The sequence below is a fragment of the Sinocyclocheilus rhinocerous genome, unplaced genomic scaffold (genome assembly GCF_001515625.1).
Source record: "Sinocyclocheilus rhinocerous isolate Xijiao unplaced genomic scaffold, SAMN03320098_v1.1 scaffold2583, whole genome shotgun sequence".
Taxonomy (NCBI): domain Eukaryota; kingdom Metazoa; phylum Chordata; class Actinopteri; order Cypriniformes; family Cyprinidae; genus Sinocyclocheilus; species Sinocyclocheilus rhinocerous.
In genome coordinates this window covers 37,304-50,109 of record NW_015650696.1, presented here as the reverse complement: position 1 = coordinate 50,109, position 12,806 = coordinate 37,304, and the positions used below count along the sequence as shown (strand labels likewise).

Genomic DNA, 12,806 nt, shown 5'->3' with positions numbered 1-12,806 from the left:
TATTCTCAGAAAAGTGTGATTCATCAACTGTTCATTTACGACACAGAGAGAGAGAGAGGTTGTGTATGTATGAATTACCACCGTTTTGCTGCGTTTCTCTATTAACAATAAAGCTATGGCTTTAATTGCTTTAGAAACTACGATGTTACCAGCTCCTTGTTGAGAAAGATCATGTAGTTCTTCAGCGATTATGCCGTTTTATTGATAAAATTGCTTAAACGTGCGCGTGAGATACAGTGAAGACAGCGCATTAGTTTAGAACTTCTAATTGGTGGGGAGTGCACAATGTAAACATGAAACATATGCCATTACCTATATTGTACTGTGGTACAGTTATAGAGGCCCTTCATAATGCAGAGGTCAAGTGCCTGTTCTGCCAATATAGCAATGGCCCTATAGTATGCAATAAACAGCTGTTTTACCAAATTCTGCTGAGGTGAAATTCAGTGCAGTCCCGTATCGTAATATGCATCGTATCGTGGCCTCTGTATCGTGATATGTATCGTATCGTGACTTTGCTGGTGATACACACATATATATATACACACATGCATACATACACTTTTTAGGCACTCACCGAATTGAGCCAATGATGTGCCTAAATCAAGTGCTGGTGATTGTCTCTGGCGAGGCATTAGGAAAAAATACTAGTTTACACCAGTTATGCCCAGAGACATGGCTCACACGTGAGGCTGTAGGGTGTAAGCATCAGACCCCCATAGATGTAAGGCTACGTTTACACTAGTGCATTATCGTTTTAAAATAAAACCGATTCTCGTCCACACTGGCATTTCCACTGCGTTTCAAAAAAGATCTGCATCCACACTACATATGACCGAAAACGCATGTCATGTGACCATTCATGCACACTGTACATAAGACGATTTATAAGATTTATACTACGCTTTTACTCAAAACTCAATTAAACCACCATCGAGTGTTTGTAATAACTTCTGATTGTAATCTACTGTGGGTTTTGGCCATATAATGTTGCTGAAATATGTTATTTGTAGCCTTATATATCAAACTAATCGCTACACCTGCTTAGCATTTCTCGTGTAAACACCCTGTATTGTTATAAAAACAGGCAGAATCTCATGAAGATCACATACAAATCATATACTGTCGTAATCGCGTGTTTATTAGCTTCATGTTTCATCCGTAGAAATGTTTTCCTGGGTTTCTTCTGTACAGAACTGAACGCGGAAGTGACATGGACGTTCGTCATCGGAGACAGGGTGGGATGTGAACGCGTAATATGATTGACATATGAGCAGCGAATGAGCTTCCTCTGAGTCAGAACAGCGATCGTGGAAGAGAAAACACAGGCAGACAGCAATGGAAGCAGCTAATGCTCATCAGTAAATCAGTGGAAAATGAATGGAAATGATGATTCTGTCTGAGCTATGCGTTTTAAAATGAAAACGCACTAGTCTAGTATAAACGTAGAGTAAAAGATGTGGAAACTTTATTAAAACTATTTGCACTGATTTATTGTGTTGGTTACATTTGGTCAGAGGCGGACAAAGTACTCAACTCCATTACTTGAGTGAAAGTACAGATACTGCTGGTCAAATATTACTCCATTGCAAGTAAAAGTTGTAAAGACAGATTTTTACTTAAGTAAAAGTACAGAAGTACTTGCTTTTAAAAGTACTTAAGTACCAAAAGTAAATTTCCTTTTTTATGTCAATGCACATATTTTTTATTGTTGTACGTAATACTTGCAATACTTCTGAAGCAACTTAGAACATTACACCTGCTGAATACACTGACTAGCTTGTAGTATATTTGGAATAAAGAGCTTTTATTTGGAATAAAGAGCTTTTAGAACGTTAAAAACCTATGGGGAAAAAATACATTATTTAACACCCCTACCCACCCCCACAAAAGCAGGAGGGTAGTGATCTCACACAGCTCTGACAGTGTGTGCACACATCTATGTGTAGCCATTCATCCACATTTGAACAGAGTGGACAGTGAAATCCTGTAAATACAGAATGATAAGGAAGAAAAAAAATCACTGGTCAGTGCTCAAAAAATGCTGGGAAATCACTTGATGTAGCCCCAAGAGTGATTACTGATAAACTGTCTGAAAAAAAGAAAGTCACGTTTTAGAGAAGAAAAAAATCACCCACTGACTTTCAAAGCTGCTACATAGTAACGACTTTCTACTTCGAGGACCTTGATAGAAATGTAGTGGAGTGAAAAGTACAATATTTGTCTTTCAAATGTAGTGAAGTTAAAGTCATAAATTCCCAGACAAAATAATACTCAAGTAAAGTACAGATACTCAAAAGTGTACTTAAGTACAATACTCAAGTAAATGTACTTAGTTACTGTCCGCCTCTGCATTCGGTTCCTTTGTGCAGTGGCTCAGGAGATGAGACTTTGAGTCTGTAAAAACATCAACAAGCTCAAAAATTAAAACCAATGTTTTTTTACTTAATGTGTAATGTAATTTTGTTAAAATGTATTTAATAAAATTGGTATTGAAAAAAAGTGTATTGAAGTCAAGGTATCGGTATCGAAAATTTTAGAATGATACCCAGCGCTAATTATGAGAATAATTTTAACCAATGATTTAGCTCTGCAGACCATTGGTTAAATCTGAGCTGCAGTTTCTTTTTTGTTTGTTTTTTTTTGCTCAGTCACAACAGCTGCCCCCTTCATTTGCATTTTTCTATTACCTCTAACTGCAATGAAACTAAATGATGTTTTCTGCAATAATAATTCCATTATCACTTTTTTGAGCAGCACATTATGATGTGAACAAGTCTTTGTCTGTTTCCCTGCTCTTAAAGACACCCATCTCGAATAAAGTGCTTGAGTTCAGACATTACAAATGAATCTGCCTCTTACTTAAGCTTTGACAGGAGCAGGTAAATTTTTCACCCGGATCAAATCTCTTTTTTTTAAAGTATCAGCACATCTAGAGAACTAAATTGAAAAATAAACTGTCAGGTTTTGGAGAAAGGGTCTGGGTTTAGCTCCAGCCGAGCACTTTCTCACTTTCAGAGGCACCTTGAGCCCATGTAAGGTTGGCAGGTGTGAGCACTAACTCAATTAGCGCGAGTCACAGGGCATCTGTTCCATCAGCCTACCACAGTGACACACTTACTCAGAGTACATGAGCCACGTCTACTAATCTTCCACAACTGGACAGGTCAACCGCATGGGGAAGTTTACACTACTCTACTGATCAAGAGGGGATTCCTTGAGAGACCAAATGAAATGATAGACTCAAAACCGGAACGTCCAGTCCTGACCAGACCAGTCCTGTCTGAATCAAATACGGCTCTTTTTTCTTATGCGAGCTCTGTAAATATTACAGAGTTGTTTGGTTAACTCGCTCCATCCTTTGAGAAATCTAATCCAATCCAGTTATGAATGACTGTATAGTGTAGATATTTTTCACAATGCTTCTCATTTCTTTTGAACTTTACTGGATACCGTAGCTAAAGCTAATTTTCCATTGTGCGCAAATCTGCCTTATGCCCCTTCATTATGGATTCTGACCTCTTTGCAGCTTTATGGGTAAAATAACAGTTAGAGGTTCATGCACTGCCTGCAGGCATCCCATCTGACGTTAGAAAAAAAAAAAAGAGAAGAAAATGGCCACTGCACCGACAATGCAGTGTATACCGGCAATATATTTATAAATATAACTACAAATCAGCATATTAGAATGACTTCCGAAGGATCATGTGATACTTAAAACTGGAATAATGGCTGCTGAATATTTTTGAACGATTTGCCATCACAAGAATACTTTTTACAAAATATATTCAAAAATAGAAAATAGTTCTTAGTAATAATCGCCTTAGTAATAAAAAAAATCCCAATTCCACCCCAACCAGTAATTAAAATCACAGATGTTAATAATTGTACTTTTCTAAACAAATGTTTGAGTTACCCCAATTTAAACAGCATCAAAGACAAAGAATAAATGCCAACTACCAAAGAATAACTTCCAGTCTGGTACTAATCACACTGGTGGACTGGTGAAAACCAACAATGAGCAGGCCCAGGTAAACATGGGTATAGGCCGCTCTAGCATGGCACACTGACAGGGATAACAGGACACGGGCTGGCGCAGATCACAGTGCCCCCGGGTGTAAGAGGCAGATCAGACAGAGAGCTTGTGTTTGGCTTCAGAGCTCATGGCCAGGATGAGCTCTTTGGGTCATGAGTGAAAGCAGATGTGGGAAGCAGGTTCAATAAGCATGAATCATTGTTCAGGTACAACTGTGACTCTGCTTTTTCAGATTTAGCAAAACTGACTTGCAGTTTGGCCAAATACAGATGGAGCATTACATAGTTTCTGGAATGATGATGCAGTGGCCAACTTCATGATAGAAAGTAATGACCATACACAAACAGAACACACTGTTCTATGAAACCAAGGGGATCTATCTGAATAATCAGTTATTTGTAAAGCACAATACGTGCTGGTACAAAGCAATAATGTGACAAACTGTCTCACAGCCCCCAAGTGAGAAAGCCAAAGGTGAGCAGCAATGGTTAACAATAAATAAATAATTTATTGTTATTTATTCCACAATAAATAATTGCAATATTTATTGTGGAGATAAAAACGTAAAAATCATTTCTGCACATCAGTTTCCAATTACACCAGTGGTTTCCAAATGGGGTCCTCAAGATAATTTAAAATGATTTAAAATAAAACAAGCATTATAATTAGCCTAAAAACACAGATACAGACAATATATTTCTTATTTTCTTATTCACCCCCATTAACAATTTTTTAACAAAATATCATACATTTTACGAATATACATTTTTCTAGTTATGCCGAGCTCTAAAATGTAAAAATAGCCTACATCTTTCTCTTTTATCCTTTTCCGGTAAATCACAATCCCGTGCGAATGCACCACACGAAATTCAGATGTGGGGGGGTAATTTCAAAATCACACAAGGTCCCCAGATAATACTAATCACGTGCGAATAGGGCTTAAGACAATACCTCATGACTGACGTGTCAAAACTGCTGTTGTATGTGCCTGTGTGAAAGTCAAGCTAAATGAAAGTTTCATGATGATAACAGTACAGGGAATATGAACCTGCCTGTATGCAAGCATGAATGCCCATTTATTACCATTACGCTTGCCTGATGGGGAAAATGGAGCATGGAATATGACTATGCCATCCAAGGATTTGCTAAGCATGATAAATAAATGCAACTAACTCTATAATACCAGGCCCATCTACAATGCAGGGAACACACAAAGCTAAATATATACAGTCATGATGAGATATGCTATATGTACACAGCATCACATTAAACAGCACAGCAATGATAGCTGAAGATGAATCACGTGATCATCCTGAACACTGAAAAACATGATTTTTGCCCCGATTTCCCACCGATTTACAGTCTGGAGAATTTGACACTAGTTGCCGAAAGTCAGAGCCGGTCTGCAGATTTGAGTTGACAGATTCCATAGAAAATCACGTAGTGTATGATGGTCACAGACTCAGGACGTTTACAGGCTTCAGATTATGATTCCATCCAGTCGGAGGAGATCAAACATGTTTGATATTTTCAGTCAATTTTAGAACACATGTTTTCATTTGTCAAGTGTCTCCTAGTAACAGAGCGCATTTTCATGTGCTTAAAGAAGTGTGTTTGTTTGTTCCCGTCATTTCAGTGACAAATGTTTTATAAACAAGGCCCAGTTAAACGCTGGATTTGCACATCGTTTGATAATGAAAGATGGAGCGGTCCCCGCGATAAAAGATCCTGGTCAGGAGTCAGAACTGCAGTAAGTAAAACTGCATCAAATTTCTGTGTTTTGTTGGCAATCGGTGCGTAAGGGCTCATGACTCTTTAGCTCCGCCCATGGCATGCCTCCAGGAGATCGGCTGTTCTCAAAGAGAAGCGTAAAGCTGTATCTTTCTTTTATAATTCTGAAAAAACAAAAGACTCTTCGGAAATATGAAGAATGCAATAAGGCCAACTATTCACTAAAAATGTTTTTTTTATTGAAGTATGAAGTTCTTATGAAGTATTCTAATTTGTTGAGATAGTTAATTGGTGGGTTTTTGTTAAATGTGAGCCAAAATCATCACAATTAAAAGAACCAAAGACTTAAACTACTTCAGTCTGTGTGCATTGAATTTATTTAATACACGAGTTTCACAATTTGAGTTGAATTACTGAAATAAATGAACTTTTCCACGACATTCTAATTTATTGTGATGCACCTGTATATAGGTACTCAAGATTAACATGAGATTGGAAACGGTGTGTTATGTCCCCTTTAAGAGGCTGAGTTCAGTCCAGCCGGCATAATTTCAAGATGATCCTCGGTCACATTAATGCCTAGCTGAGACAAAGTCATTTGCCACACATTTCCATAGGCAGTGAAAGGTTGGGTGACCAAAAAAAACCTTCCTACTTTTAATTCAAATGTTTCATATTTCACAAAAGAGATCATATTTAAAAAATGTGGGGAAAAACTGCATGATTTAAAGCTATGAATGCATTTTTTTTTTTTTTACATGGAAAAGATATGCTCTGAGATTTTGATAACTCATCTTATGTTGCGCTGGGAAAAAGTAATGCAATTTTCAAGCAATCTAAGAGTGCAAATTCATTACCAAAATACAAACTTTCTTTTTTTGGGAGTTGCATTCAAAACTCACTTGGTTTAAAATCTTTTCTAAATATAAAAGGCTGCATAAATGGTTCTTGATACTTAAGACAGGCAGAACAAGCCACAGCTCAATGGCGAAGGCAGAAACAACCCTTAGTAACAACAAAGCAGCAGAAAACGCTTTTTCACTGAAGTTCACTTAAACTCTCAATGGATTGTGGTCCACAGCTGAAGAAAGAAACCGAGAGCTGAACCACTGACTGGGTGGCTACAACCGTCTCAAGTATGAAAGAAAAGCCTTTAAAAATCTTGGAAGTATTGCTAGGGGCAAAACAAGAAGGCAAAAACATCAATCTCAGAATAACAGAAAGTATAAAGATCTGATTTCTCTCTATTTTCTTAGAAAACAGTGAAGGGAGTGTCTGTTTGTGTGTAGGAGTACTGAGGCTCTCTGCCTTGTGGTTAACATATGGTTTTCCAAAATGATCTTGGAACACTTTTGAATTTTATGCCTAATAAAAAAATATATATTCCCAAAGATTTCAGGCTCAGAATCACTGTTCGCGGTCATAGATTGGGGCATGAAAAAGCTTTCAGAGGTCATCTGAAACAGCCCAGTCACAGAGCTCACACCTACATGTGTGCTAAATAGCCATGAAACACCTTGTGGTATGCGACTTTCCAATTACATGGTAAGATTAATAGTATTAACAGAAAGACAACATTTCACAATCTTTCAATGACTTCATCCCCCCTGATGTCACATCGGGCACACAGGCTATTGGATAATGTTCACCAACAGCCAACAGTGATCATTTTAAGCATCATTTTTGCAACCTACATTCAGGTCTCACTCCATTCTGGTTTGTAAAACTCACTTTTTATAGTCCAATGAATTCCTGATGCATTAAAATCAAGACCTACAATTTTTTCATTGAATATCCTCTACCACTAGAAAACGTAAAAGTCTTGAAGCTAAACTGTTTACCAATAACAAGTCAATTTGACTTTAATGTGTTTGGTATGTAAATATTAACATATCAGTTATATGAGTACCATGCAGTTAAATTGTTTTGATGACATGATGAGCATTTAAACCAGTACAGGAAAGCAGTTCAGTTTGTTTTCTGAATAAATCATCACAGTAACGACAATATACCACCTATTCCAGGGGTTCTCAACTGTAACCCTCAAGGTCCACCTCCCTGCAGAGTTTCTGCTACGCTCCATTTGCCTCAGATGTCAGAACTGGAAATGATGTCACAACCGAGTTGACAATGTTCCAGTACACAAGTTTGAAAACCAAGATGGACGTGTCCATTAATAGCAATACCAGTCAATAAAAACACATTAAAAGATGGTATTTTGTACAGATAGCATCAAAGTATCATGTCCACAGATAGAGGTTGGGCAGAACTGTGTGCACCATTTAGTTTATTTAGACACAGACAAACAGAAATGCAATATATTACTACTGTTTCACTTCTGTTGATGCTCTGAGAAGCCATACTGGATTCTAAAGTCAGAATTGTTACAAAAATTCCAACTTGAGGGGGCATTTCAGTTAAAAGTTCCTACTGGGAACTCGGAATTTCTGACTTACGAGTACAAATGGAATGCACCATTAGCTCCGACCTTGATCAAACTCATCTGCCAATAACTTTCTAGTAATCCTGTTAACCTTGATTAGCTTGTTCAGGTGTGTTTGGTTAGTATTGGAGCTAAACTCTGCAGGAAAGTGGACCTCGAGGGCCACGGTTGAGAAGCCCTGACCTATACACACAAACATGAAAACACATGGAGTTGTTGAGGAGATGAAGCCATCTCTGAGCTCTCACCTGTGCCGATGCTCGTCATGACCTCCCACGCCATGAATGACCTGTCTGCTGCTGTGCCTTGCCTCCTTCTCTGACTCGATGTGCGGTATCAACACGTCCTCCAAACCAAAGTCAAAGCGCTTGTGTTTGGAATTGTCTGGAAGGAAGAAAAATGCTCCGAAGCACAAGGTGATGAAGGCACTGAGGATGAGGAGGAGGATGAACTTCTCTGAGAGCCGTAAGGTGGCTCTGTGATGGGGGAATGAGGAGGCACCTGGCGAGAGGGTAGGTATCCTACGTCCCGATAGTGGCAATAGAGCCGGTGTGGTCATATTTTGATGATGAACTGAAATATGGTGGGATAAGTGTCAAGGTCGTTTTTGTGTAAGCCACACTATTATCTCATTGCGGAGCTTTACTGCCAAATGTCTGCTTATCTCTTAGAAATGGAGTTGTCCTGTAGATCACAACTGTTTCCACTTGTTCTGAAAACAAAAAAGACATTTTCAGACACCGACTATCACGAGGCATTCAACAGAAGCTTGCCATTAAAAATGAACTTCAGTTTCCATGGCAATTATGTTAAACAGCAGAAAGAACATGAGTCTAAATTTTTATTAGACAACAGGTAGCTCCAGTCCTCCAAATATGATTCTCTGGGTTTAGTAGTCATTTCAGTTATTAGAAGTAAATTGGTCTAATATTTCTCTAATATAATATACGCTTTTCAAGTAGAGTTGGAAATACCCTAATTACGAGTTCCAAGCACACAAGTACAGATGATAAACGTGTCGCCAAGTTGACAGACATTGGAAGGGGCATGTCAATATACAAATATATGTCTGTATCCATGTGTCAAGCACTCAACTTTCATGGTTTGCTTAACATTCAGTTGTGATACCATGCATAAATAAGTTAAAGATGTATTTATTTATACATCATAAGACGTAGTTATTTGGGTGTTTTGTTTCCAACTTGAATGTGTGGCATGTCACAAAAATGGAAGCCAAATTTGGAGGTTCCCAAGTGCACTTGAAGGCAGTAATAGATACCGCAAAAATAGTACGAGTGCTATGCAAATACTAGTATACTACTTTGACACCACTTTGCTCTGAATGGTGTTCCTGATAGCACACATACATCTCGGAGACATGCATGTTTACATCTGGAAGACGCATTTTTTAGAGCGTTTGCTCATATGAAATACGTCTATATGACATTTCCTGTCAGACGTCAAATAGATGTTTAGAAAATGTCTTTAAGATGTTTAAGATTTAGAATGTATGTAAAACTGACATCTTAGAGATGTTTATTAGATGTTTGTACACAGCAGATGCTTTCCAGATGAAGCGATCTTTAACAGACATCTTGCAGATGTGCGTGTGCTATCTGGGGTTTCTCTCACTAGCAAGCCAAAAATAGAAAACATAGAGCTGGATTCCAGTGATTACAGTAGCTGTGTCTGAAATTGCATACTGTCTAGTAGGTGCTACGGTTGGTTTGAATGAAGGTTACTTCGCAATTGTTAAAAAAGTATGTTCTATATAGCATGAATATGGGTAGTATGAATGAAATACAGACACATTACATCCTCTACATTTTCACTGTCACATGACCCACCAGCGACAGTTGTGTCACTTCACTGCCATTCACAACTCCTCTCCTGTGGCCTTATGGGATAGTAAAGTATTTATCAGATGCACAGTTTAGAAACTCACCGGAAGTAGTAGGTCATATGGGTCCTTTTCTTCTACCGTTTAATAAATACTATGAATTTGGGCATACTACTCCGTTCACATACTGCTTCTCACCTATTATATATAGTAGGGAACCCAGATAGCACACGTACGTCTGCAAGATGTCTGATAAAGATCGCTTCATCTGGAAAGCATCTGCTGTGTACACACACATCTGATAAATGTCTCTAAGAAGTCAGTTTTACACACATTCTAAATCAAAAACATCTTAAAGACATCTTCTGAATGTTTATTTAGCATCTGATAGGAAACGTCCTATAGATGTATTGCATATGAGCAAACACTCTAAAAAATCTGTCTTGCAGATGCAAATGTAGATGTCAAATAGACGTCTCCATGATGTACGTGTGCTATCAGGGAACACAGGGAAAGGCTTTGAGCCAGAAGGGGAAATCTGTGTCGCTCCGTTCCACTAAAATACACTGATCCAGTTCGGCGTTACGTCTTTTTGCTTGATAACAGGCCTTGGTGTTCTGACTTATTTTGGTACTATTGTTTCATTGGTGGAAAATAAACATACTAATTGGTCAAATTTTGTATGAAACATTAGTTACTTGACATTAATTACTCTATACTGAAATATAAAAATAACCCTGCTAGTCGTTCTGTTTTACAGAATATTAGCAATGCTGTGATACCTGCAGTATGGTGTAGCACTCCAGCTTGTGTGAATAATTGTAGGGATTGAAAGAGGAATCTTAGCCTTTTTTCATACTATAACACCACCCATAAAAAACATACATGGACTTTTGATTTAGCCTTACAAATGGTCTACATTTAAAGAGGATATTTATCATGAGGACGTTCGAGTATTCGTTATGGCCCAAAACTATTTTAAATCTTGTTTATTTGATGGTTTTGTTTGGATTCGCCCTGGTAAAACACAGGTAGACTAGAGTGAAATAAAATGCCATTATATCAAAACATGCACCAAAAACATACAGTTCGGCACAGACTGTCTATGAGACACTTTTAGCTGTGAGACAAGGTGACACCTGTACAAGTGTTTGCTCTTGATTACAGCGCCTCATCAAGCGGTTCATGCTCAAAACGCCGGTCTTATCTTTAACATCACGCAGTATTTTTCACATTTACATTGATGAAACAAAAGTGTGCACACATACCGTGAGGGTCTTTTTATCATTCTGATCCATGAATCTCGCTTTGATCCAAAAGCTTCTCTGGGGCAAGACGGTTTGTGTCGAGTCGTTATCTTCACGATAAACGGCGAGTCCACCCTCACCGCCGGTTAGGCGTATTGTTTATCTTAAACTAGCAATACAATGATCTGTTATCGATAGGGGAAAACAGTTTGATAAGACAAAACAGTATCGCAACCTATGTAAACAACGAAAACTGGCCAAGCGGATAGTAAACACAATGTTACAAGCACTAGGTGCTTTCGTTAGGCGTGTTAACGATAAAAGTTCCCGTCACATTTGTGCGCTTTCAACGGTAAATATCGCGAAGCGCGCACGGTACTTCAGCACAGGCCTGATCCGCTTGATGCCGTGGCAGCGTCTCTGGAGAGCGATATCGAGAGCCGATTCAATAATGAAAGTAAACCACGGGTGTTTCCCAGCTGCTGGGTGATTCTCTCTACATACTGTCCTATTTTAATAAAAGATCAAGCCGGCCTGCGCTGGACGTGTGCTGCGCCTTTTTCCTCCAGTAAAGGCATTCAGCTGGCAGCCGTGTAGCGGACTGATCCCGTCCTGCCGCTGCTGCATCACCTTGTCGGTGCCTCGGGATAAATCGGCGCCATAGACCATAAATCCACAATTAATGCCTGAAAGTTGCCAAGTTCACGTTCATGTCCCTGCTTCTATACACTGAAGCGTTTGAGATTACGTTACCACCGCCGCCTCCCTTACGTCTTCGTTCCTCCTTTACTTCTGTAGCCGTGTGCGCCGCCAGGCTCCAATATCCAGGATGTTGTTACTGCAACAGCTACTCCTCCTCTCAGTCCTCCAACATCCAGTCAGCTGCCGTTTGGTAAAACCAGGGAGCGTCGCGCAAGTACGAGTCTTGACAGGCAACGCAAAATGAATGGCGGTCAATTATGGACAGTAGAGACCAAAAAGCATCTTTAGAGGTTCCTAATATTATTGTAAATTTTTTCCCCTTTTTGTCTTTTTTATCGTAGTTTTTCTGTGTTTCTGTGTTTGTGCTTTCTTTACTCAATCTGTGCTCAATTTGACGTTTTTTTTTTAAATAGGCATTAGTTGTTTTGTTTAGATATCTGAACGGTTACTATAGTTAACTAAAACTATATAGACAAATATGACAAAACATAATAAAAATAAGAAAATAAAAATGACAAAAACACACAAATACAATTACTATACCTTTAAATAAAATTAAAATTAAAACTGAAAAAAATAAAAATAAAGTTGAATTTAAAATAAAATAAAATAAAATAAAATAAAAACTATTGTAGTATATCAATGATACTAAAATAGCATTGCCTCACGGTAAACTTTTTGCAAAGAAAAATATATAAAAGTTAATTTTCTGGTTCATTTGACTGATTGATTGTATATATTACTTATAATGTCAAAAAGATCATGTTGTTTTACAGCATTAATAAGAGGCAAATATTAATTGCAATC

The 12,806-nt window shown here is 38.2% G+C and overlaps 1 protein-coding gene across 1 annotated transcript in view; it reads right to left on the bottom strand.

The window, feature by feature from the left end:
• LOC107712247 (mannosyl-oligosaccharide 1,2-alpha-mannosidase IB-like) overlaps positions 1-12,221 on the bottom strand; it is a 105,025-nt gene extending 92,804 nt beyond the window's left edge. The window contains exons 1-2 of the mRNA XM_016517429.1: positions 11,319-12,221; positions 8,459-8,922 (exon numbers count right to left, since the gene is read on the bottom strand). Coding sequence (XP_016372915.1) covers positions 8,459-8,769 — 311 coding nt within the window. The 5' untranslated portion in view covers positions 8,770-8,922; positions 11,319-12,221. The remainder of the gene's footprint in view (positions 1-8,458; positions 8,923-11,318) is intronic.
• Between the last annotated feature and the right edge of the window lie 585 nt (positions 12,222-12,806).